This window comes from Macadamia integrifolia, chromosome 3, assembly GCF_013358625.1.
Source record: "Macadamia integrifolia cultivar HAES 741 chromosome 3, SCU_Mint_v3, whole genome shotgun sequence".
Taxonomy (NCBI): domain Eukaryota; kingdom Viridiplantae; phylum Streptophyta; class Magnoliopsida; order Proteales; family Proteaceae; genus Macadamia; species Macadamia integrifolia.
Genome location: NC_056559.1, coordinates 6,319,415 through 6,346,464, shown reverse-complemented (window position 1 = coordinate 6,346,464; position 27,050 = coordinate 6,319,415). Strand labels below are relative to the sequence as shown.

Sequence of the window (27,050 nt, the reverse complement as noted above, 5' to 3'; positions counted from 1 at the left end):
TCACATGAATTTCTAGAATGATAGCATTAATGCATCAATGTGGTGCATGTGCAATGGTGATGGAACTACAATAACAGATTTTTATATAAATATTTTTATTTGGATTTAATACCATATAAAAATACCCACAGCTTCTCTCCCCCCCCCCCCAACCCCAACAACCCAAAACCCAAAAAAAGAGGGAAAAAAGGCCTTCAGAGCGTTGCATAGATACACAAGGTTCAGAATCCAGAAACCAGATTAGCCAAAGTTATCGACTTTGATGGGAGAAATTTCATCAGCCACCTTGAAGTGCCCCACTAATCGTGCAAAGAACACCATCTGTTGCTCAAGGGTGAAGATTAAGTTCTCAGCCTGCAGACAAAAATTTGATTAATACTGCTTTTCTAAAACATGCACAGATTACTGAACCAAATATGGGATAGTATATACCTTGCGGAATCCATGTTGTTCTCCTTCATACTCAATGAGAGCAACAGGAACCCCTTTTTTCTTCAATGCCAAATAAATTTTACGTGCTTGATCTGGTGGTACAACCTGGAACATTACATGAAACAGTTGATAGTTTAGGCTATCAAGGATCAGCAACAGTTATTATATCACCAAAGGGTGCAACAACTTAAATGATGTACTATTCAAAATATATTGCCACACAAAACAAAACGTTTTCTGGCTTAAAAAGCTCAAAGTTAAGGCGCAGGTATTGGTTGACAGGCTTTAATAACATGACTGGGCATAAAAAAAATTGACCAGTTAGATTGTATTCACCAAATAACGACTGAGGATATTAAAATATGATCATCATTTGGAGTGTGCTTAAAAAAAGCATGACATTATCAAGGTAGAAGCACAAATCCATTGGGATGGAATCTTTAAGTTAATGAGTGGGCAATAGTGATCAGTCATTTTATATCCTAAGAAATATATTATGAAATGGGGAAAATAACTGATAAAGGAGGAAAAAAATGAAAATGCTACTGGGAAGTGGGAACTAGGATACTCCAAAGGCTGACCGCCATGTGAGGGTACATGATGCACAGGACCAGCTATTGTCAGTCACTTTCATAAATTCACCAGAATACTCCTGTGAAGACATCTGCCAAGCCAATAGCAGAGCTAGAGATCCAATTGGAAGATGAGTTCACCACAGATGCCAAGTGAGTAATATGTCAAACAATTTGGGTGAATCTCCACGGACAGGCCCCTCCACTACAGACCCAACCAATTATCGTGGCTAATCTCCGACATAGTTGTCTTGGCGCCAAGGCAAATCAAGGCGTTGGAGGGCTGCCTAAGCACTTAGCAAGTCCCCCGCCTTAAGGTGAACAAGGCGATCAAGTATTATTTTTTATTTTTCCTCTTTTCTAACATTATTTGGTATGCTACATATACCTTGAATCATAAAAATTCAACATTAAGCCACATCAAATCATAAAAAATCAACATTAAGCTACATCAAATCATCAAGAATCAACATCAAGTGATAAAAAATTAACATTTAGAGAAATGTTCTTATTCTATAATAAATTTGACTGGTTAAAATGATTTTATTTTAACATGAGACATTTTGTATTAGGTAGAGCACAAAACCAACTTTCCAACAAGTCTAAGATTACTTAAATATGAGTTGTAATGACAAAGTTATGTTCCGATCAAACTTATTTTAAAGTGCACGAATGCTGTTAAAATCGCTCGAATGAAAATAATTTAATGAAAATCAAAACAAAATATTATTTTACCAGAATTTTAGTTTTTAGCAATGCTTTACCATGATAAGATTTATATAATTTTCAGAATTGAGAAAAATCCCAACATTTGAAAACTGAAAATCGCTCCTATAACAAAAAAATCCAATTTTTGTTCTTGGACTAGGGGGTTGAATTTGTTATCCTTTTGGAATTTTATTTTTAAACTATTTTTATTGGATTCAAATTGGGGGTATTTGTTTTTTTTTTTAATAATATCGTAAGAAAATGAAATTACTTAAAGATAGTTGGCATAAATAAGTACCAAAATATAATGCAACATCCAGTACAATAAGGCGACAGTGTGCCAAAATATAAGGCGACATATAGTGCAATAAGGTAATAGTCGCCCAAGCCCCTAGGCAAACCGCCTGGACGCCACCTTGACAACTATGATCTATGACAATAGCCTGCTCATATCCAAGTCTGATCACATAAGAATACCAGCTTGCCAGTTTTGCCCCCACAAGGTGACAAATCCCCCTTTCACCGATACGCCCTGAGTATACACCAGGGGCCTTCCCCCTGCTCCCACCCACCCCACCCCCCTCCCAAAAAAAAAATTTAAAGATCTAGTTTGGTCAAGTATCAACCATCAATGTATGGCTTCATAAATCTCTGAGTGAACCACTTGAGTTGGGCTCTCAGCTCAGGCTATGGAAATTTTTTTTATTTTTGGAAAAATAAATAATAATTCAAAACAAAAGAAGAATACAAAAGGTCTAAAGGGGAAATTGATGCAGTAGCAATAGACATTAATCCCTTACGGAGGGCTTTTTCCTGGGAGGCTCATAAGGTGCTGGTGGTAGTCCAATGGGCTTAAAAACTTTGACATTTAGATAGTAGTTATATTACAAGTTGGGCCTTCAGGTTTTTTTTTCATTATAATGGGCCTAATTTTAAAAGCCCATAAAGTGGGGGGTAAAGTTAGTACACAGGATTAGTAGTTAAGTGCTTGAATAGATTAGTATACTTAACAGTTAGATAGAATTATGTTTTAAGATTATTTACTTTATTAAGTGTGATTGGGAGTCCTTTAATGAGTCAAATAACAAATTTTATATATGTAATATATCTCCCATCAATTAAGGATTATTTGAGTAAAGAATATGAGTTTTTTTTACGAGTTTTGGTGTTGTTGAGCAGTGCAAATGGGATTGGTATCTCAAACCTGATTTGTTCTCTTCCACATGTATTTTCTCTTCTTCCTCTCAAAAAGATCGATCTCATCACTTTTCCCTCCCCTCAATCAATTTGATTTCTTCCCTTAACAAAACAGTTGCTTCCTTTATCTCTGATCTGATCACAGATTTGACCATTGGGCCTGCTTGCGTCCAAGATTCATTATTTGGATTTTTGTGTCGCATTACAAAGCCCAAAAACCTTTATCTAGAAATAAAAGATAAATAATCTCACCAAGGAAATACCTCCTTAAAATTGTGTAAACAAGCTTCTATTGATTATAATTACATCAATTATTTTTATCATTGGAAAGTATGCATATAAAAAATGGCAAACAAATTTCTAGATCAGAATGTTTAGAGGGTATACTAGACTCGGACCAAGTTTTGCCACATACGAGGTTGATGTGGCAATTTTGAATACATCAAGGAAATGGTCTTAGATTGGCCACTTGTCAAATTTCAGATTACCATTCAGTTAGATGCCCCCCATGTATTGGCATATTCACTTGTGCTTTCAGCCGTTCATTTCTTTTTAGAAAAGTTCTATTTTTCACTAAGTTCTCAAAGCTTTGTTTTGCCACTTGGCCAACTCTGTTTCAGCTGAAACTTGACATGTAAGCAAGGAAGCTTCGGGTCTACCTGTCCACAAAATTTTAGCTCTATGGCAGATATTTGTACTGGTCTAAAGACTTGTCACACTAGTAAAAATTTTTCCTATCTATAAACTTTAGTCTTGTTTCTTATCATCTATAGAGTGATTATCTTTTGTGTTAGGAATGTTTCTTATGTTCCTTTTTTTCATTTGAGTTTTAATTCGCTCAATGTCCTTTCCCTAAAACAACAGCAACGACAATGACAACAACAACAACAACAGCAACAACAACAATAGGAAGGTTGTCAAGCTGGATACCTTATCATCCAATCCGTGGAACAATATCACAGGGCAAGAAAAATTGTCAACAAAGTTGATAGGTGACCTCTCAAAGAAATCCTTTTCACTCCCTACAATCAATGTAATAACCTATTACCATTCACTCATATTGATCAGATTAATTGGAAAATAAAACTTCAATTGTGTTGTAGTATTTACCAACAAGATTATCAATATAGTGAGATTCAAATTTGTGCATTTCTGCTTTCAAAGAACTCAAGTCAGCTATCTGTTCATCAGCCAATAAAAGACAATGGTTCAGTAATCTTTCCAGATATCCTGTCAAATAGGAATGTTAACAATTTTCAACAAGCAGGACAGGAAACAAAAAATGACATTTTGTTGGGAAAGCATAAATAGGACTTGAACAAAACGAAATATCAAGCAATGAGGACGTAAAAATTGAATGCAACGTCAACCCCCCAACCCCAACTTGGAACATTCATTTGCCAAGTCAATAAGAAAACTATTGGGCTGATCAGTCATTCTAGGTTTTATAAACCATAAACCGCTTGATAAACTATCATAGTGCACACAGTATAGAGGTTGATCATTTCAATTCTTCTTTTCTCCCAGGAAGGCAAGGATTTTATAAAGGGAACAGAGTGAAGGCCCTTGTACTTACAGAGGCCTATAACTTGCCCAATGATAGCATTTCAAAGAAATCCAGTTGTATGATCTCTAAAGATGAAGTACACCTAAGAGGTCAATGTTTATCCATTGTTTTACCAACCATGAAAGCTAGCCTTCAGTGATTTTAGTTGCTTCTTTCCAGACACTCCAAGAACAGCACAAGGAGTGAATTGCCAAAGTTTCTTCCTTCTCTAATAAAAATTCAACTTTCCCACCACTAATGATACCATTCTTGAATTGCTCCAGGACACACAAATTCCTCAGGAAAGTATACCTTGTGAGATATGAATTTCAATCTCTATTGTGCCTAATGTGCTGCAGAATGAGGAGAAAGTAGATCATTTACTCATTCACTGCCCATATGCAGCAGACATATGGTCAGAAGTGCTGACAAACTATGGAAACAGCTGAGGTGATGCTGAACAGATTTAAAGATGTGTATGGCCCTGCTATCATATATATTGGAACAAAAGGGTTCAGTTTTCTGTGGATTGGTGACTCAAGGGCAAATCCAATGGAGATAAAATTGGATGGATAGGGTGTGGTCCTTCGACACAAAGTTGAGATGGTCAAATAAACTCCACTTGGAATGCAATTTTAGAACAAACTATGGGGGTAATGAATGGGTAGATCCCAGAAGTATAAAATCACTTAAAATAAAAATGTAGTTTCTGGCCAGGGATGTCCATCTTTAACAGAGGTCACACTGGGTTTCAGCTTGAAGTCGGGTTTCCCATTTTTGTTATCCCATGACCAGTTCAGGTCACGACGAAGCGTGATATATATTCATCCCTTAATGAAACTTATACCCTGTATTTTTTCTCTTGAGTCTAGAGACTTCTATCTTAATTGCATGTCATTGGATGTTTAACATTATCTTCTTCCACTCTTAAGCAAGTTTTCTTGATTCATTCCTGCCCCACCCACACTGCATGAGTTGTCACACACTCACACTGGTTGGTCAGATTATAAATTTTTCGAAGTGGCCATCCCTATCCCAGCCTGACTTATATTGCAGAAACTAAAAACCAGCTCTTCCAATGAATTGCAACAAAAGCAGTTGGCTTTAGAAACAGATGTAGCGCCGCTCTAGGAACCTGATATATTAGCTTCCTTCATGTCTTGTTAACCTTCTCTTTTACACTTAGAAGGCTATTTTATGCTGTTTGGATCTTTTCCCAGCCTTTGATAGGCTGTTCGGGTGGGGTACCTCACCCCCTAAAACCTCTTTACCTTATCAAAAAATAAAAGAAAATGGAAAAAAGAAAAAAGAAAAAAAAAAAAAAAAAAAGAGAGAAAAAGAACAATAGAAACAAACACATTAGGCTCCGTTTGATTGCAAAGGAATTTAGAGAAGCGTAAAAACCCAAAAAGGACCTAACATTATTGTCTGAATTGCTTAAATTTTTTACCATGTTTAGTAATGATACTTTTTAGATGCAGTTTTATTTTATTTTGCAAATCCAAGGGATTTGGAAAGTAGAGTTTAATAACCGAAAATGTAATTATTTGGAGTTAGTGAAATAATCATGTGGGGTAATGATTACAAAAGTTTCCTCTTTAGGTTTGAAAGTTTTACTTCCCCTTGCAACCAAATGCAGCCTTTAGGTATTCAGTATTTTGTGCACAACCCCCAAATTGTGGTTAAGGTTGTAACGAAATCTTGAATTTATAATGAGAACCAGGATACACCTAGAGTGCATTGCTTCATGATTGATTTGACTTTCAGTTACAAGATTTAACATAAAATCCAAAAGTAGGCAGCAATAATTAGATATGGTCTCAAATAAAGTGGGATGGCAGAGTAAGATTGGTGTAGCCGACCCTAGATAGTTAAAATAAGGCTTATTGAGTTCAGCTGAAGCTGCAACAAATTTCTAACAATGAACTTCTAGATACCAGGCTAAATAAGTGCAGTCCAATGTTGCACTTATAGCCCTTGAAGAGTGACAGGTCTGGCAGCCATGCTACAAGAAGCACGATAACAGGTCTCAGTCATCATTGTGGACAACTGGAATCTTAAGAGTATTGTGTTAAAGTCATTCACAAAAAGGAGAAGAAGAAGAAGAAGAAGAAAAAAAACCTATGCAAGGGATATATTTCTTACACCATACAAGGAAGCACCAGCCTTGAACACATTTCTGAAAGCAAGAGCAGATAATGTTGTGTAACCACCAGCTGACTTCCCAGTAATACAGAGTCGTTCACCATCTACCTTTCCGCTGTCCATCTGGAAACCACAGCAACTCTTTTCAGTTACCATGTCTTGAAAGAATGTGTTAGCATGCCTCTCCCTTGCACACTAACGCATGTCTAGCTAGATCTTCAGTAATATAAACTTTTCATTGGTACAGCAAAAGGGATACATGAATGAAAACGGGTTAGTTAAAATAGCCTGAAGTGGAATTAAATCAACACATTTACATGTAAAATCAATTTCAATGTGTTTGGTTGTAATGCATATTTTTGTGTGCCCCACATGCTTTTCCCGTGTAATATTTTATCTAAAAAGAATATTTTCCATTTTCAGTGGTAGTACAACTGCAAAATTTTCAAATCCTACTTTTTCTCTGTTTACTGTCCCCACATGTTTATTACACCACCTTATATCAACTTTTTATTTTATTTTTATGAATAAATAAATTCATTACCAAGGAGGAAAGAATATACAAAGGGGAGAAGAAAATAGAAGGGGGGGGGGACCAAGGCCAAGAAGGCACTACCAACTTTACTTCCAACCAAACACCAAAATGAAGATTTTATTATACATTTTGATAAATATGTACCATGATAGGGGGAGTGTCCCTATCATGCTTTCCTATTATGCTTTATGTTCTATTGTTCGTAAGTGTTAGTTGTCACTTGTCAGTAGATTAGACTAAGTAGACTAGGTTTCCAATTTTGATTATGATTTTTTGTTATACAAATTATTATAAATAAGAGGAACAACCCACAATAGATTTTCAGGCTGAATCTATTGTTGTTCAGGGCAGCTCTCTTGGTTCTGTATGCTGTACTATTCTTCTCCTCTGCAGGTCCTGGTGTGTTAGGCTCAGATTTGTTAATCCTGCTTCTATGATTCATGCTGCTACGGTACCTGCTGCTTGGGTTTCTCTTTCTTTGGTTCATAAAGCTTCAGTGGATTCTCTTTCTTGGTTCTGTACACTGTACTATTCTTCCCCTCTACAGGTCCTGCTGTGTTAGGCTCAGATTTATTACATGGTATCAAAGCCATGAAGAAGAAGAAAATAAGGAAAAAAAAAAGGGTTTCTATTGTTTCGGTCATACCTTGCTGTTTTATTTATTTATTTATTATTATTATTTTTTTTTTTCTGGATGTTAATCCTGCTTCTACGATTCATGCTGCTATGGTACCTGCTGTTTGGGTTTCTCTTTCTTCGGTTCATAAAGCTTCGGTGGATTCTCTTTCAATGGTTCATACTGATAATACTACTTCTATGAAAGTCCCTGCGATGGAGATTCCTGCTATTATTGAGAATACGAATGCTTGGTTTCTCTTTCTTTAGGATGAAGACGCAATCCCTATTCTTAGGTTGAAGAGGCGAACCTGTTGGGAGGATATATCTCTCCTTGATTGTATTTCGAAGGGTTGCCGCTGGACTGCTGGTTTGCTGGAGCTGATTCCACCCATTTCCTTCCATCCCCTTGGCTATCGACAGGGAAGTTTATCCCCTGGTTTGTCGCTGGTTTCCCCCCCTCTGGTTCTGATTCCAGAGGCTGAAGACAAGACTAGCTCCTTCATCCTGGTGCTGGTTAACGGGTTTCACTGCTTTTTTTTTTTTGGGGGGGGGGGAAAATTACAGGATTACTCACTTTTGAGTTTCCATTTACAAAACTACCCATGGTATGTTTTGCTTAACAAAACTATACAACATTGAGTTTGGGTTGACAATTCTACCCACTACAGTGTCTTTCCCTCCCTCGCTTATATTGTTTGAAATTTTTACTCCTAACCCTCCCCTGACTTCCCATCCCTCCCTTCCCTACTTTGGTTCCTTTCCCCTGCAACCCTGCCCTTGCCATTCCCTGTTATCCCACCCCATCCCACCGCCATAAGACACGAACCACATTCAGTGCCGTGCTGATGGTCTTGGTCTTGTACTTGCTGGACTCGTCCTGTGCGACCACCATATCCGGCTTGATCTGCCTTACCGATTTCTGGAGTAGTTTTTAGTCTGTGGCACTCAGAAGTAAGAACTAGGAAGCACTAGGGAGGGAGAGGGCTGGGAAAAGGAGAGTGAGAGCAGGAGAGGGAGGGCATGGTTTTATGTGTAGCAGGGAGCGGGAGAGGTAGGAAGGGGATTCAGGGGGTAGCTTCCGGTTCTTGTTTGAGTCAGGTATAACACCGGACTTAAAATACTGAACCACCATGCCATCATGCCACTTTGCCTTTGCTGCCGCAGCCATTGGTCTCACTAAGTGCCACACCACCACAACCACTGCCACTCTTCCACAACAAAGATCAGAAGTTTTATCTCTCTTGATATTCAAACACTGCCATGGATGGAAGGGCTGAAGAAGGTCAAGAGAGAAGCTATTGGAGATGAGCAACAGGATTTCTTCCCTGAACAGTCCTTCCAAAGCTAGGGTATCTACAGATCAGCGCCTCCCAGACATGTTTCCGATTCAACGATCACCTCCTGGACCATCCCCACCAAGTCGAACAAGTTGGAAGTGCTAAGGATCCAGAGTGAGAACAGAATGACAGAATGAAATGGTGTCTCACATGGTGCGATCTCATCTGGCTTAGATTCTGTTCTGTCGTCTGCACTGCCATCTTTGTTCTCACAGGTCAAGAAGCTCACTACCATGCCAGCCCTGTCATTGTTCTATTCCACACTGCTTCAAGTCTCTGCCTTGCTCTCTTCTTTCTGCTACACAGAATTCGTTGTTGAGATCCCAGTTGCAGGTGGGTCTTTCTCGTATCTCAGAATAGAATTAGGAAACTTCAGCGCATTCATCTCTGCCTGTAACACTCTTAGAGAGTATCATGGGTGCTGCTGGACTGGGACGATCTTGGACATCTCACTTCGCAACTCTGACCAACTGTGAACTTCGCCCATTCGTTACAGCCAGATTAGAGTTGCAGGAGCTGCAAGGCGGGCTTGCACGGAACCATCGGGGCAGTTACAGGGGCAAGTGGATTGCAGGAAGCAGGGGGTAGGGACGGTGGGGCGGCAGGAAGAAGAAGAAGAAGAAGGGGGGTGGGAGCAGGTGGTCTGGTTGGAAGAACCGTTGTCGGAGAAGGGGAGATCGGGGTAAAACCGTTAAAAAAGTCTTTAATTGAGGGAGGAACACTGTTTTGGGTAGTTTTGCAAACCTAAACCCAAAACAGTGTATTTTTTATAACTGAAATAATGAATGTCCAATTTTGTAAGAGCAAACCTGATTTTGCGTAATCCTGTAATTTTCCCCTTTTTATAAAGGGTTTGCTATTGTTGTGAGGAAGAAGACTTCCTCCTTTAACGTTTCATATTTTTCTACTGTCCCACTTTTTTTTTGGGTAAAGATTCTACTGTCCCTCTCTCCTACCCCCTATTTCTCACCCTTCCTTCTTAGGTTTATTACACTTTACCCTTAGTTGTCTTATCGTTCCAAGTTTTCCCTTTCACTGATACAATTCCCTTGGTTTCCCTTGCTGATATTATATTTTTTGTTCCAGAATTACCATCCTCAAAAGGGCGCACTTGGTCCAACAGTAAGGTACGAATGTTGCAACTGGTGGTCAAGTGGTCAAAACAACTTCTCGACATTCTCGGGGTAAGCTGAGTAGCTCTGCCCCCCCCCCCTCCAGGGACCTCGCACATGGTGTACTGGGTACGCCCTTTTTAAATTACCCTCCTCACTTACCCTCCCCACATTACCTTGTTTCAATGCATCAATTTTTCTTTTTATATGAGTTTCCACTTTTAACTCTATCATCTTCTTTTATCCTCCCTCGTCCATAATTTAAAGCCTATTCCCAGTTTACCCTTTGGCCTTGGATTGTGCTTTTAATTGGATTTCAAATTAATTACAGCCATTAAGCCATGCTATCCCCTTTTCAACCTTGGGTATTTACAATTTTGTCATTCCTTCTATTTTCTCTCCCATAGGCCCCTTGAACATCATGGCTAATTACCATATTGTCATTACTTCAGAATTTACAGAATCACCTTTGGTCTGTATATTTGCAATTTTATTGCTTTGGTGGGCCCTGGCTCATATCAGTTTGGGATTTACAATTTTTTGAAAATTGGTACTTGCATGACGAGGTGGTTGGACATTTGTTCAGATTTGCTACCGTGAGGGGGAGATGAGAAATTCTTTTATTGTGATGCCGATTACCGGAAAAATTTTGTCCACTTGTAAAGCTACACATGAGGGGGATACTGGATATTATTAACTACTCGGCTCAAGTCATCGGATGGAAACTAGTTATTAATTATTTGTCCATGTCATTTGCTCATGTCCTCAGCAACAATTTTATCTACAAAGATGTATTATCTATGATGATAATATTCAGTAGCAATGCAGTCTGTTTGGTCCACAACAACCTTATGTTGTCTAGTCTATAGCAACCTTATGCTGTTTGCTGCAATTTTATTTGAGACCTCGGTTTGGGGCTCAAGAGTGAGTCTGATCTTTACTAATCAGATCTATAATTATGTCGCTTTTAGTAGTGACATTATTGTTACCCTGTTGTTGGAGTGCGTTCATTGAGTATGGCTTATGATGTAGCTATTGGATGCATTTTTATTTGTCTTTTTTTGTGAAGATAGTCACTTACTACCTGCCTTCCTTGGGAAGAGCTTATGATGTTGTTGCTGCCATGATATTTTAGATTGCGGTTCGTGTTATCTACCCCTTGTCCGTCACTGCTATGATATTTTAGATTGCGGTTCGTGTTATCTACCACTTATTTTGATGGTAAGGCAGAATTTATTCGACACCAGATTTTTTACCTACAACTGTTGCTGATGATTGGTATGCTTGAACTGATACTGTTGCTGAATTTATGATGATCGATTGAAGTTCCTCCGAGCTCACTGGCGTCTACAGCTGCTATTCAAATATATGTTCTTGTTGTTCCAAGCTGGAGCATTTGCTATGTATACTCCAGTTTGAAGGGGAGTGTTAAGATATGTACCACGATAAGGGAGTGCCCCAATCGCAGTTTCCTGTTATGTTGCATGTTTTATTGTTCGTATGAGTTAGTTGTCAGTAGGCTAGACCAAGTAGACTAGGTTTCCTATTTTGATTATGATTGTTTGTTATACAAATTATTATAAATAAGAGGAACAACCCACGATAGATTTTCAGGCTGAATCTATCATGGTTCAGCACAGCTCTCTCTTGGTTCTCTACTTCTCCTCTACAGGTCCTGTTGTGTGGGCCCAGATTTGTTACACATTTCACTTCACACTACCAATGAAAATTTGATTTACTTCATTTCACTTCACTCTACATCTAACCAGAGAGAGCCTTAGGGAAGAAAAATATTTCAACCATAGTTACCAGAAATCTTGCACAGCTGCAACAATCATTAACATCAACAATACCCCAATGACCCAAAAGCCGTTCTCGATATTCCCGCCCATAACCTGTAACATTCACATTTACAGTCAGCTCTAGACCAGAATTAATACTCATGAGACTGCAAAGAATATTAATCATATTTGTAAGGCTTACTGATGCAGATACGGCTGTCCTTACCTAGTTGGACCAGCATGACCGGCTTTGGAAGCCAAGAGCTAAGAAGAACCGGTCCAGCCCAGGGTTTTGGTCCAACAAGGGTTGAAAATAAAATTAGTAGTTATTTAGTAGTTTATTTCATGCATTTTATTTTCCAGATTTGAATGTAGGACCTAGGATTTATTTCCTTTGCACTAGTTTCCTTTTATGATTATTTCCTAGTTTAGGCTAGATACTATGTTAGTAGAGTTTCCAATTTCATGTATTTACTTTCCTATATATTGACTGTAATCAATGGACAAAAGAGAGTGATTTGATTATCGAATGAAGATGTTGAGTTTGTGCACCAGTGAAGTGTGTGATTCCCCTCCTTCTCCCTCTCTACTCTGATTTCCCCTTTCTTCCCTAAGGTTCTCCATCAAATTGGTATCAGAGCCGAAGGATCTCCATTCCCTTTCTTCCTTCCATCTCTCTTTTCTCCATTCCCATTCTCTGTTCTGTTCCTATAGAGACAGAGAACCAAAAAAAAAAAAAAAAATCGATTCTATCGAATAGAATCGACCCCTCTGTTTTCACCGCCCATCCCCCTCCTTCCTTCTGACTTCCGTGGTCGAGTCCCTTTTCGAGGGTCCGACAACAGCAGAAAAAAAAAAGAAGTCGACGAAGAAGGAGAAGGAAAGTCGAGAAGAGAGAGAGATAGAAGCCAAAAGAAGAACAGAAGAAAGAATACAGAAGAAGAATAGAAGAAAAGGAGCAGAGAAGAAAAGAAGAAGAAGAAGAAGTAGAAGCAAAAGAAAAGAGGAGAGAGGCTGAAAATAAAAAGAGAGAGGACGAGAGGAAGACGGAACAGAATCAGAAGAAGATGAAGCAAGGAGAGAGGTAGAACCGTACCTGGTTTCTGGTTCGAAACCCTTCCTTGATCGATGACCTTCTATTGCATCTCATCTCCAAGTCGATCTCCCTAGAACTCCATCACAGTTCACGCCTCCTCCAAAAGTTCCGTTGCTGCCTCGAGCGTCTATCGCCAGAGAAACCTACTAATAACCATCGTTGCTGGTTTCATCTCCAAGGAGAGAGCTCCATTGGAGGTTTACGGTGAAACCCTCAACCCACGATTTCCATTTTGTTCTTTTTCTTTCTTATTATCTATCTATTTCCTAGAATACCCCTCCCTTTCTCCATTATTCCCCTTTTTGTCCCATATTTTTTTTATTTCCAATTAAACCCCTGCCCCACACGTGACGTGACACACCCTTTTGTAGTTTAATTTGAACTTCCAAAAAAAAATTACAATTCTGCCCAAAAAAAAAGTTATTTACTATTCTGCCCCTGCCCTTTAAGCCTCCAGTTATTTACTATTCTACCATTATTCGTTGAGTGTTATTTTGTTAATCATCACCATGGTAGCCAATAGTGAAGTTCAACAACTGAACTCTTATAAAGGAGAAACTGATACAAAAATTGATGCTCTCACTACCATGGTCACGTCCCTTAAAACAATGGTGGAATCTATGCAAGTTTCTATTGATCGTTTGGTGGCAGCAAATAAAGGAAAGAGTCCCATTCAATCTGGGGATTCTTCCAACACCACTCCACAGGATCCGTCAGTATCACTACCACCACCGCCACCACATCATACACCACCATATGGAACTGGTAGACATGATGATAGAGCAGAAAGAGCAGTAAAATTGGATGTCCTTGATTTTTATGGAGACAATAATCTAGAACTATACCTTGATTGGATTCACAGCTTAGATACATTCTTTAGATGGTACAGGTTGACTGAGGCTCGAAAGATCCTATTTGCAGAGGCCAAACTAAAAGGCACGGCCCGAGTCTGGTGGATCAAGCAACAACAACAGAACCGAACCCAAGGCATTAGTTTAGTCACTACTTAGGCTGAAATGCATGAAGTCATGAACCGGAGATTCTTGACTTCTGATTACAAGCAACGCATGCATCTCAAGTTTGCACAATTGAAACAGGAGAATTTAACTGTTGAAGAATATGTTGCGAGATTTTATTATTTGGCCACTCATTCTGATTGAGTGGGATGAAGAAGTATTGGTGGCACAATTTCGCAATGGTTTACACCCTCAACTTAGTGTTGCCCTTGCATCTAGTCGACTGTCTACCATGGAAGACGTCGTGCAAGTAGTGTATCAGGTTGAAGAAAGTCTGAAACGCCCATACAATCGAAGAAATTTTGCAGATACTTTTCCTCGAGGTACTAGTTCCATTCTGCAACAGCCTCCTACCCAAGAAATGTCATCTAGCAAACCACAAGCTAGTGCTACATCTATGGCATCTTCACGACCTAGTCGGCCATATTCTCCACCTCGACATGTTTCTGAAATGTCATCTTCACGGCCTACATGTCCAAATTTACAGTTCGGCGCTACTCATGCCATGGATTTGGACATATCAGTGCTCAATGTCCCAGTCGTTTGGCTGTTTTTATTGATAAGGATTCTCCTATACCATATATTCTTAAAGAGCAACTTGGTTCTGACACAGTTGATTTAAGAGAAGAGCATGCACCACGTGAAGTCAATGACACTCTCAGTGATGAAGACCAACATCCTTTTTATGTCATTCGTCATGTGTTGACCACTCAGAAAGCCACTGACAATGAAGATTGGCACCGCAGTAGTATTTTTCAGACTCGTGTGAAGTGCAATGACCAGTTGTTAACCTTGGTCATTGATGGAGGTAGCTGCACTAATGTTGTCTCTGAAGACGTTGTTCGTAAGCTGGGATTGAAGATAGAGCCACATCCAAATCCCTACAAGGCTGCTTGGGTGAACAACACTAATCTCAAAATTGCAAATAAGCGTTTGGTCACATATTATATTGGTGGATTTAACGATATAGTCCAATGTGACGTCCTCCCTCTGAAGGCGTGCCATATCCTTCTTGGTCGACCTTGGTTGTTTGACAAGAACGTACAGCATTGTGGTTATGCCAATACCTATGCTTTCAAGCATGCCAACAAGACTATGAAGTTTCATTCTGCCAAAGATCTCCCTGAAATTAAGCTCAAGAAGATGGTGGGATTGTTCTTCATTCAGCGTATTCCTTCAGATGGTCTCCTCGGTCCTTTTCCTAACTCAACGGAGTCGAGTTCTTTTCAGAGGAGGAGAGTTGATGCAGATACGGCTGCCGTTACCTGGTTGGACCAGCATGACTGGCTTTGGAAGCCAAGAGCCAAGAAGAACCGATCCAACCCAGGGTTTTGGTCCAACAAGGGTTGGAAATAAAATTAGTAGTTATTTAGTAGTTTATTTCACGCATTTTATTTTCCAGATTTGAATGTAGGACTTAGGATTTATTTCCTTTGCACTAGTTTCCTTTTATGGTTATTTCTTAGTTTAGGCTAGATACTATGTTAGTAGAGTTTACAATTTCATGTTTTTACTTTCCTATATATTGACTGTAATCGGTGGACAAAAGAGAGTGATTTGATTATCGAATGAAGATGTTGAGTTTGTGCACTACTGAAGTGTGTGATTCCCCTCCTTCCCCCTCTCTACTCTGATTTCCCATTTCTTCCCTAAGGTTCTCCATCACCTACATAAGCGCACAATGATAACTATGAGCCAGGAAAATTGAGAAATAGGTAAATCGCCATCAAGAGTCAATCATGCCAACCCAAGTTTTTAGAATAAGAGTCAAAGTGTCTATCAACCTAACTCTATCATCAATAACATATCCTAAATCTGGAAGTGAAAATGTATATCAAGTAGAAATATCAGAGGACTAACCAGTGCTCCCTCCATAGTTAACATCCACAAATGCCCAACCTCGGCTAGTCCAATACTGGATATTAAGATCTAAGACCCCACGTGATTCAATTGTCGGACCTCCTGTTAACATATAAGTCATTTGATAATTCAAAGGAAAAATATATTTGAACAAGAATATTCCAAATCTAATTCATAAATAGAGAAACTAAACATCGCTGAACTACATCATATCATAGCCATAAATATAATTTTTGACATATTGTAATTTGAAATGTTAGATGAAAAATATAATTTCACCCTTTCATCATTCATTCACTTTCCGGCTCAAGGGCCCTAAAGGTGTCTTTATGTGTTCCTTCAACCTTTCATTCTATTGCACTATAAGTTTCTTCTTGTCTTATACATTAGTTGAGAGTAACAGGCTCGCTAAACCTGACCTCCAAATTCCAAGTCCAACCATAAATAAAGAAACTAAACATCAACCCTACTGTGAGTGCCCCTGCCTACCGCCATGGCTGACCGCCTTAGTATGGTGCGGCTAGATGACAGGATAAATGAGATATATGGTAAGCATGAATCTCTCCTTCTGCACTAGGTATGGCTCCCATTTGCAACAATACAGGAAGCAGTTGCAAAATGCATCTTATCAGTTAGGAGGCAAAGTGGAGTAAGATCCTCTTTCTAGGTGAGTTTGGAGTTTTTCTTTATAGGAAAAGAGAACACATATGAAGATCACAGAAAAGGTCCTTTATTTTCAGAAAATCTATAGCATCAGAAAAGCAAGATCTATGAAACTATGTCGATACGCATTGCCCAAGACAAAAACTAAACCACAGAAGAATCAATCTCAAAACTGGAAAAAAATCATCATATACCATGACTTTCCAATAACAAGGGGGGCTTCTCTTCTTGACAAGCTTGATAGCAGGGGTTGGATGGAGGATAAAAGTATGCAAATGCATTTTGACCAGCAACCTCTGTCGGGAATTCAATTAATTCTGGCAAGCTAAAATATGAGCTGAACTTTGTACTGTCTGGCAATGCAGACCAAATAATGGAGAAATCAACTGTTCTTGATATAGTACCATCCAAAGTCACCTGATAACACACAAAGATTGGATGCAATTACGCATGACAAACTAACAAAGCTTAGAGATGGGTGTATTAGACATTCTCTGGCATCAGCGCCAATAAAATCATCAAAATACCGAAAAGATGATTAAGAAACACACCTTTACCACTGATAATGGATGGACTGCTGACGCCCCCTCAATGTATAGGCAGCTGTCCCCAGAAATCTTCAAAAACCAAAGATATAGATCTCAGAAACCAGCCACCCTTAAATACACATGATTACCAACCCAAAACAGAAGCACGTACTGCACTTTGGGAACCACTACACTAGTGATCAACAGCACCATGCACACAAACCAACAATCAATCTGGTGTGCGTAGTGCAGTCAGTGCGGTTTATGGTTTTGTGCAACCACTTAAGTTTCTTAACTACAAAAGTATATAACCCAAGGAAAAGTAAACTTACAATATTGTTTATACTGGTCAAAGGCACATCAAGTACAGTTAATGAGCTCTGAACATCATCAAGGATTCCAAGATGTGATCTCCCATTCCTCCTGAATGTATTGTAGAACGCAATTACATAAAAGTTTAATATACAACTAATTAGCACTCAGGAGAATTACAATGCTAATTCATGCAGATAATGACATGATATAGATAAGTTTCACAGACCTGAAGCTGCAGGCAATCAAATTGTTATTCCCATTGCTCTGAATAAAATCATAAGAGCTAAATCCAAAACACCAGAATGGTCTTGTAAACTCGGCATCCAGGGAATACAATGTCAGCACCTCATTTTTGTGTTCGAGCTGTAAAAAGCGGCAAGAAAATGATAAATCAAATGTCAGCTTCACAACTAATAACAGTTTATTAGAAAGCAGAGAAGCAGTAAAACGGGTCAAACCCAACACACCTTGCCCTGGCCTTAATGATTGAGATTTCCTATAATCCAAATTGGATCAGGGCCAGGCACCAAAATCGCAGGGCTCTGACCAACATTGGAAGGCCTGACCCTATCCACATTGTAAAATTGGCAGGATATTTGCATGCTTCATGGGGCAGGGGTGGGTTGGGATGGGTAATAACTCATAGGATGGTTCTAAACTTCCCATTGTCCGCACTTAACTATTAGAAAATGTAACTACGCGTGTTTGTCAGTCGTGGTCGTGGAAAAATACTATTTTCTTTTCTATTCGTTTTGCACAGAATTATACATAAAAAAATTCAATTTTGTAGAAAAAGCTTGAGATAAATCGGATCTACACATTGTAAAATCCAAATCCAGGACAAAAACAATGATTTCAGGGGTAAGAAATCACCATGCAGCCAGAATGCTGGAGCTGTGTAAAAGTTAAGACTAGAGTATATGAAAGATAAAATACAATAATGAGAAAAAGAACAAACAATTAATGTTACTCAAACAAGTAATGAAAGAAACCGTGGACAACAATGCTTTTGAGGACCGTTCAGACTGTCAACTTTTTTAGGGAAACAATCTGTATCTCTGACCTGACTAGAGGGTTCATAGAAAACCTTCATATGGTGGGAAAAACCTCCAGTTTTGATGGTCAGATCATTCAGACCGTCAATAAACCAGTGGACAATTTAGCATCAATTCAATAAACCAGATAACATTTTAGCATTAATGTAATAATGTCAATAAAAACTTGATGCTGGTAAGACTTAACCCAAACAACGTGTACCTCATATAAAGCGATTACCATCACAACAGGACATTTTTAGGCTATAGAGACAAAATTTGATATTAATATATGAAAATAATTTAAATTCACCAGGAAAAAACAGCTTAGGTGGCTCTAATCACCCTGGACAGTAGTATGCTGTTCGGAAAACACAAAGACACCATGGTGCCACTACCATGCATGGATCACTAGGGAGTCAACCAGAAAGAGAGGGCAGTCCAAAGTCAGTCCATTTTAAAACACAGATGTCAAGAAATAAATGGTCCACCCGAATAAAAGTTGTAAAACTAGCATGTGTCAAAGCAATTGATAGGAACCACACAAGCAAAAGTTCACTTGGGTACCTGAAAGGCTACCTTGGCCTCTACAACAACAACAAACTCAGCCTTATCCCAATTTAATGGGGTTGGCTACATGGATCCATGCAAAACAAAGTAGGAAAACTTAGGTCCAAATAGAAAATTGGGGGGGGGGGGGGGGATGAAGAGATGCAAAAATGAGGGAAAGGAAATGAGATGAGAAATCAAACATGAAAAATGAAAAAAGAACAAAGAATGAAAAATGAAAGATGAGATATGAAAGTAGAAGGAAAGAGGCACAGCCCAGCAAGTTAGGAGAATCTCAGCTAAATGGGTCAGCTACATTAATCCTTGGCCACTATAAAATGAAAATTTATTGTACTAATGTAATACTTTCCTGTCACTGTCCAACTGAAGACCACATTTTTTAGTAATATTTTTTGGTGCATTTTATAACAGAAATAAGTCTTTTTTTTTTTTTTTTTTTTGTCTGTTAATTCTACTTTGCTTTGCTATTGTTGCCTACACAGAGAATTTAATGTAACTTATTTTAAGCCAGACCATAGGGACGGTTGTGTTTCCTCTCAATCAATGTTAATATAACAATGAGATTCGAGATTAATAATTTTTTTTTTAACTTCTACATTCTACATTAAATACAAATATGAATGAGAATTCCTTAAGTTATGTCTTGAGTGTAAAGTTCACACCCCAGACTAGCAAAGGAGTAGCATCCAGCAGTATGCACACCTGAAAGTGGATTACTGATTAAGAACCATTCCTACCTTTTTTTCTTTTTTTGGACAAACTAATAACTTCACTGGCTGAAGTACTGCACACCACCACAATGAGGTCACATATTCAAGTCCAGCTAAACCAACCCCACTCCCAACCCAAAAAAATGTCGGATGAAACCTTCATGTGTCCAAAACTATTCACTAAACCAGAGATTTGGTGTCAACAAAGAGAAGAATTTCCACTGCCACCAAAATCACCCCCACCCAAAAAAAAAAATTAATAAAAGATAAGTGCATATTGTGGAACATGAAATAGTAACCATGAATGTAGCATAGAGTGGTTGAGAATAAATATTTGGATTCTAAATAAACACTAATAGGCAAAAGGACTTGACAAAGACTATTGGGACCACTCAAACATAATATTAAGGGAAGAAGGAATGAGAGGAGGGGGCAAGCTTAACATTGAGATGCATGCATTTACCCATTTATGAAGATTCCAGAATCCAGTTTTCCTATCTGTGATGAAAAATAGTTCCCCTGTATGATATGAATAAAAAATGTTAAGACGGAAGTAATATTCCTTCAAACAATTCTACATCAGCAGTAAAAGATTCAGTAATTACACAACTTACAGAACAATCTACAGAAACATACAGTAAGCACCCAAATATCATTACAGTGGTGGACCTGATGCAAGACAAAGACCTAAAGAATGGCGTTGTGGATGTGAAGAGAGTGGGAGATAGGATCATATCCATCAAGATAATTTGGAGAAACAGGTTGTCAATATAATCAGCACATAATAGGGTTGGATGAAGGCAATACGATATAATTTTGGGAAGACATGGATGGACTAGTGCAAAGATTTGGCCAGGACGAAAAGATTATTATAGGGATTAGGGGGTGACCTGAACAGACATGTTGGGAAGGATTGGCGAGGGTAAGAAGATGTCCATGGAGGATATGGTGTTAGGGAGAGGAATGAGGAGGGGATTTCTGTTTTAGACTTTGCGGTTGCCTATGATCTAACTTTTGTGAACATTTTCTTTAAGAAAAGAGAGGAGCACCTTGTTAGTTACAAAAGTGGACTGCATAACAGTCAAATTGACTTCTTCCTAACCAGATGGTCTGCCAAATTCTTGTGTAAGGATTGCAAGGTTATACCTAGGGAGAACCTTACTTCTCAGCATAGACTGGTGGTCTTGGATATGCATCTCTGTTCACAACTCGTAAAATAGGGAAGCTTGTTTGCCTTAAGGTTAGACGGTGGAGATTAAAGGGAGACGCATTGGATGCATTTCTAATAAAGTGGTCCAACAATGAAAGTGGGACAGTGATGGGCACTCTAATGTGATGTGGACCGAGATGTCGGCATGTAATTAAGAGGGTTGCTAAAGACGTCCTAGGGGAATTAACGGGCACTTGTCGGGCCGATAGGGAGACTTGGTGGTGGGATGATGAGATCTGAATAGTCATTATGTCTAAGAAAGATTGTTTTAAGACTTAGCAAAGGACTAAAGAGCTTAATGATAAAAAGAGATATTATGCTACCAGAAACGAAGCTAGAAAAGTTGTGGGGAAAGAAAGGGTGAAGAAATATGATGACCTTTCTAATTACCTGAACACTAAGGCTGGGGAAAAGGCCATATATAAGATATAGCTATGAGGGATATGAATAGCAGAGATTTTGAGCATGCCAGGCGTATCAAAGATGAGGATGGTAAGGTGCTAGTAAAGAAAGAAGACATTATAAAGAGATGGGATGATTATTTTAGCAAGCTATTAATGGAGACAACTACACATCTCACACACACACACACACATATATATATAGTGTGTGTGTGTAAGATTGGTGTAGCTAAGGTTAAAGATGCCTTAAGAAAGATGAAATCAAGTAAGAACCCTGCCCTAATGAAGTCCCAACAGAAGTTTAGAAAAGCTTAGGACTTTGTGGGGTATTATGGTTAACCAACCTTTTTAACAAGATTATGAGTTCAAGGAAAATGCCAGACAAGGGAAGCGGAGCACCATTGTCCCCATCCACAAAAACAAAGGGGATATTCAAGTTTGCAATAATTATAGAGGCATAAAACTTATGAGCTATACTATGAAGCTTTGGGAGTAGGTTATTGAAGCCCACTTGAAAAAATAATCTGATATCTCAGTTAACCAATTTGATTTTATGCCAAGGAAATCTACTACAAGAGCTATTTATCGTCTCTGGAGACTCGTGGAAACCCATAGAACTGCTAAGAAAAGCCTACACATGGTCTTTATTTACATGGAAAAGGCCTATGCAGAGTCCCTAGAGAGTTAATTTGGCATTTGCTAGAAAAGACAAAGGTGTCGAGCAAAGATGCGAATATAATTAAAGATATGCATGATGATATGGTGACTAGTGTGAGAACCCAGGGTGGTCAAGGGCAAGTTCCCAGTTATTATTGGGCATTATCAAGGATCACCTTCAAGCCCTTACCTGTTTGTGCTTGTAATGGATGAATTGACCAAAAACATTTAAGGAGAGGTTCCATGATGTATGTTATTTGCTAACGATATTGTATAATTTGATGACACAAAAACAAGGTCCAATGCTAAACTGGAGAGACGGAGATCAACCTTGGAATCAGGAGGCTTTAAGATGAGTAGAACAAGGACGAAAAGTAGATTATATGTAACTTTAGCCACACTACGATGGATAATGATATGGTGACTATTGGGGGGAGAGTGATGCCGCAAAATGACTTTTTTAGATATTTAAAAACTGTTATAAATAAGAAATGCGATATAGAGGATGATGTGTCATAGAACTGAAGTGGGATGGACGAAGTGGAGAAGTGCATCCGGAATTTTGTGCGACCAACATGTCCAAGTAAAACTTAAGGGAACATTCTATAGAACAGTCGTACGCCCGGCTATGATGTATGGGGGGAATGTTAGGTAGTTAAGAAGCAGCTTATTAATAAGTTGCGTACAGCAAAGATGAGAATGTTAAGATGAATGTGCGGGAAAACTACGAAGGATAAGGTAAGGAATGAAAGCATTAGACCGGACTTGGGAGTCGCACCAATTCATGATAAACTTCGGGAAATTCATTTGAGATGGTATGACCATGTTAAACGGAGACCATTGGATGCACCAGTAAGGAGTGATCTTACCCAAGTAGAGGATGTAAAAGAGCTAGAGGCAGGCCAAAAATGACCATAGGAGAAGTGATGAGAAAAGACATGCAAAGATTAGGTCTTGCTCCAAGTATGGCAGAATAGAGCGGATTGAGGGCCAAGATCAGGGTAGTAGACCCTATCTAGCTGTGTTCTACTTCGTTACTATTTTTCGTGATCTATTTCCTTTCACTTTCACTTTTACTTTCCCCTATCCTTGCTTGGATCCATGTAGCTGAACACATTAAGTCGGGATAAGGCTTTGTTGTCGTTGTTCTTGCCTTATTGGTGGTGGTGGTGGTGGTGGTGGTGGACCTGATGTAGCTCACAAGAACAAGGGAAAAGAAAATTAGACTTGTTGGACAAGACCAAGAATGGACCATTATGTTTAATTTTGAGTGTCCACGGTTATATGGGCTATGGTTTTTGGGTTAACTAATTACTATTGTAATGGGCCAATTTTATAAGCCCAACTATTAAAGATTTAGGTCCTACAAGGAATTGAGTAGTTAGTTTCTGATTTATAGTAGTCAAGAAGCTATCTATTTTTCTTTCTCTAGAAACCTCTCGTTTGTGCATGAAGAGTTGCTATTTTCTTGTAATGTTCAAAAGTATAAATAAAGGAGTAGGGGGATCATACTACCCCAACGATTTTGGCAAAAACTATAGCTCTTTGTTGTGATTTGCAGTGAGTTACAGGTTTCTCTTGTGAGATGCAATCTTGGTGGGATGCCAAGGTCGCTTGGATGGAAGCCATATAGACTATAGTGATATGCTGGTCAAGCTCTAGGTAGGAGGCCTAGAACATATCTTCTTCTTCTCTCAAGTTTTAGGTCAGGTTCCACTGCTGAAACAGTCTCCAGCCATACTATGGACTCCACATGTTGTTGGCAGTAAACTGCCTTTTTAAATGTCCTGCGGCAGCACCATATGTTGTTGTGATTGCTATTTCTTGCTAGCTTCTAATTCCAACCTTAGTTCCTACTGTGCATTACCTCTTAGCCTAAAAGCTTGAATTTTAATTAAAGGCAACGTAAATGTATACATCAACACCCCCTGTGATGTAGATAAGTCACTTGGGCTTATTTTATTGCAAATAAGCCTTGCGTTGTGTTATATATAGGTTGGGCCTTTGATCCCATCGGTTTTCTTTGACATGGGCCACTTTAATAGGCCTAAAATATGGGTAGAAGGTAGAAAAACGGGATTTAATTCATTAGTTTAGTTGCTATTTAATTCAATAAAGGCCCATTAGGCCATTGGTCGGTTGTAAAGTCCTATATGGACTATTAGTTAGTTAGTTCTACTCCATGTTGGAGTCATAAAGTCAAGTCCTAGTCCTATTTTGAATTCCTAGTTGTGGTAGGAGTGTCTAGTCCTATTGGGAAACTAGCTCCTAGTAACAGTAGGAGTATCTAGTCTTATTGGGAAACTAGCTCCTAGTAGTAGTTTGATTGCTATTATGCCCTCTATAAATAGAGGAGTCTATGTACTTATAATTAGAGATTTGAATGAATGAATTATTAAGTAATTACTCTTTAGCTAAAAAAACTGTTATTGAGAGGTGAGATGCCTAAACCTTTAAGGGGTGTGATACCCAAAACCTGAGGGGTGAGATGCCCATTCCTTTATTCTCTTTCACCCTTCTCAACCCTCCATTGATTCTTCTTTTTCTATTTTTATTTTCTATTTATTGTTATTAGAAGTTCAGACCTATTAAAGCATACAAAATCAAAATCAGCCAGCCAAAGAGTTCTTGTTCTTGAAGCCAATCGACCCTCATTGCTGCCCAAGTTTGAGATTTGATCTGCAGATCCTTTGGAGGACTGGTTCTATACTCTAAGAAGATCAATCGATCCTCTCTTGAAGGTTATCTGAAGAAGACAAGTTGTTGTTCCTGCAGAATTCTTCACATTCTCTCTCCTAGGTCTGAAAATCAAGAAAGCGCATAACTCCATAACCAGCAGTCAAAAGCCCTTCATACTTGGGGGGTTTTGTACCCTCCCTAGGGACTATCTACATCCAAAAGTGCAGCTCAATCGGACTCCCACAGACCTGACCGCACCTTTCTCTCTCCAGCTCTATAGAAGGTCTTTCTCTCTCCTATCGGGTTGGGTTTTGAGCTGGTTTTGCTCCTATATGAGTATTGTATCCTTGGGCGTTTATTTGATGGTCTTATTTCTTTGTTTCCTGCTCCTATTTGTATTGTTTAGGGTTATAAACTGCTGGAGTAGTTTCTTGCAATCTACTCCTGCATTACCCTACACATGCAGGCCTATATACACACACGGTCCTGGCACGTGATACACACTCATGCGAGAACACACATCACGTGGCACTGAGGTGAAAGAAGTGTCAGGGAACCCTGTTACACTTATCAGAAGGTAAACACGCGACTTCCCTGCTCTGATACCATATGCATTATCACTTAGATTAAAAGCTCAAACTTGCAAGGGGCTGTAAATGAATGCATCAACACCTACTTTGTTTCATTTAGTTGCTTATTTCCTTCTGTGTTTCTATTTTCAATTCCACTTGCCATTTCAGTCCCATTTAGTTACTAAATCTTTGTTTCTATTCTCTTTGATTGTCACTTGCTAATCTTTGTTACAGTTTCCAAGTTTGAATTTCTGTTTCAACCACTTCCTATTTTGTTTTACTAGTTACTAAACCCATTCTCTAGTTTCTATTTTGGATTTACTTGCTATTCTTTGTTCTAGTTGCTGTTTTAATGAAATTACTAAATCTGAATACTGTTTTCCTGCAAGTTGCTATTTGCATGTTCTATTGGTTGTTCAAAATCTGACTCTTGGATCGGCCTCCAATTTGACTGGGACATTCCTAATCATGCCTAGTCCAGTCGACCAGACTTTGGTTCTAATCGGACAATCCCCGATCAAGTTGCTGATATTGCTCTTTTGGAGGGTAATTGAGAGACCTGCTGTTCCAGATCTCTGTAGGCTGCTGATTCCCAGCTTTGGGTAATTAGATAGCATTAGAACCAGCACAGTATTAATTAGGAGGTTATTAGTTAGCAGAAACAACCTTGGCTGATAAAAGGGAGCATTACAGATTTCATTTCTTTAAACAAACCATTTAGTAAACCATCTCCAGTCACTTCATAGAATGTGAACTTTTCATCTACTAAAATAATAAATTATACATATTCTAGCTATGAAATACGAACAAGCACCCAAAGTATATGGGCACGCAAAAAGCTTATATTCTCATATAATTTCTCGAGTCTGAATAAATTATTATAAAGGGAACAACTTCTTGTACCAAACTGGTGAACTATGATTTTTTTTTTTTTAATAGTTAGGCCCTAAAGTAGAGTTGAACTCATGACCTCTTAATTTTGAGGTGTTGGTCTTTCCCAACTGAGCAACTCCCTTGGGGCGGTGAACTAAGATGTTGTTAACCTTATTTTAATTGCCCTTCACTTATTCCCAAAAGTTACTTGATGCAAAGGTAGAAAAAGGTTTTAAAAAAGTTGAAAGTTATTTAATGCAGTTTTTACGTGAAAGGACAGGATTTACCCCCATTGAAAAAAAAGTTCATTATACTAAAAGGCCAAAAGAGAAGTGTTAAGTTGTACAGGGACGGGTATTTATGTCTAATCCCCTGCACTCTGCAGTACCATTGGCGATAGGCTTTCCTAGTAGTGATCACGATAGGGAGTCCCTATTGTGATAATGTCTTTGATTGTTATGTTTAGCTTGTATCTTAGTCTCCTTCTTTGGTTGTAATCAGGTGTTGTATTCTCTGTAGGATTCCTACTAAGAATACATACCCATTGGATTGCTTATAAATAAGACGTACAGTTCTAGTAGTTTCTAATTCCATGTAGGCTCCATTTGTTTCGGTGTAAAATATTTCATGTAAAATTTTCATGGAAAAATTTACATGTAAAATTTTACATATTAAAAAAAATTCCACTGTTTGTTCATAAGAGGTGAAACTTTCAGTTTTTGAAACCCCTGACCTATATTCCCAGAAAACATTGAGATAAACCGGTGCAAGCACACAGCAAGCTCACGAAAGTGAAATCATTCAGTTTCAAGTTGAAACATATCTTTGGTGGTAGAGTTTCATACACACGTCAACTAGCAACTGCTGTGCAAAGCTATCAATAA

General features: G+C 38.7%; 1 protein-coding gene across 2 annotated transcripts in view; it reads right to left on the bottom strand.

The window, feature by feature from the left end:
• LOC122073991 overlaps positions 1-27,050 on the bottom strand; it is a 44,989-nt gene continuing 17,939 nt past the window's right edge. For both annotated transcript variants that reach the window (XM_042638749.1, XM_042638750.1), the window contains exons 7-18: positions 20,238-20,293; positions 17,687-17,823; positions 17,478-17,568; positions 17,170-17,235; positions 16,813-17,035; positions 15,956-16,057; positions 12,012-12,097; positions 6,601-6,723; positions 4,020-4,089; positions 3,840-3,931; positions 433-537; positions 1-354 (exon numbers count right to left, since the gene is read on the bottom strand). In XM_042638749.1, the coding sequence (XP_042494683.1) occupies positions 241-354; positions 433-537; positions 3,840-3,931; positions 4,020-4,089; positions 6,601-6,723; positions 12,012-12,097; positions 15,956-16,057; positions 16,813-17,035; positions 17,170-17,235; positions 17,478-17,568; positions 17,687-17,823; positions 20,238-20,293 (1,265 nt within the window). In that variant the 3' untranslated portion in view covers positions 1-240. The remainder of the gene's footprint in view (positions 355-432; positions 538-3,839; positions 3,932-4,019; positions 4,090-6,600; positions 6,724-12,011; positions 12,098-15,955; positions 16,058-16,812; positions 17,036-17,169; positions 17,236-17,477; positions 17,569-17,686; positions 17,824-20,237; positions 20,294-27,050) is intronic.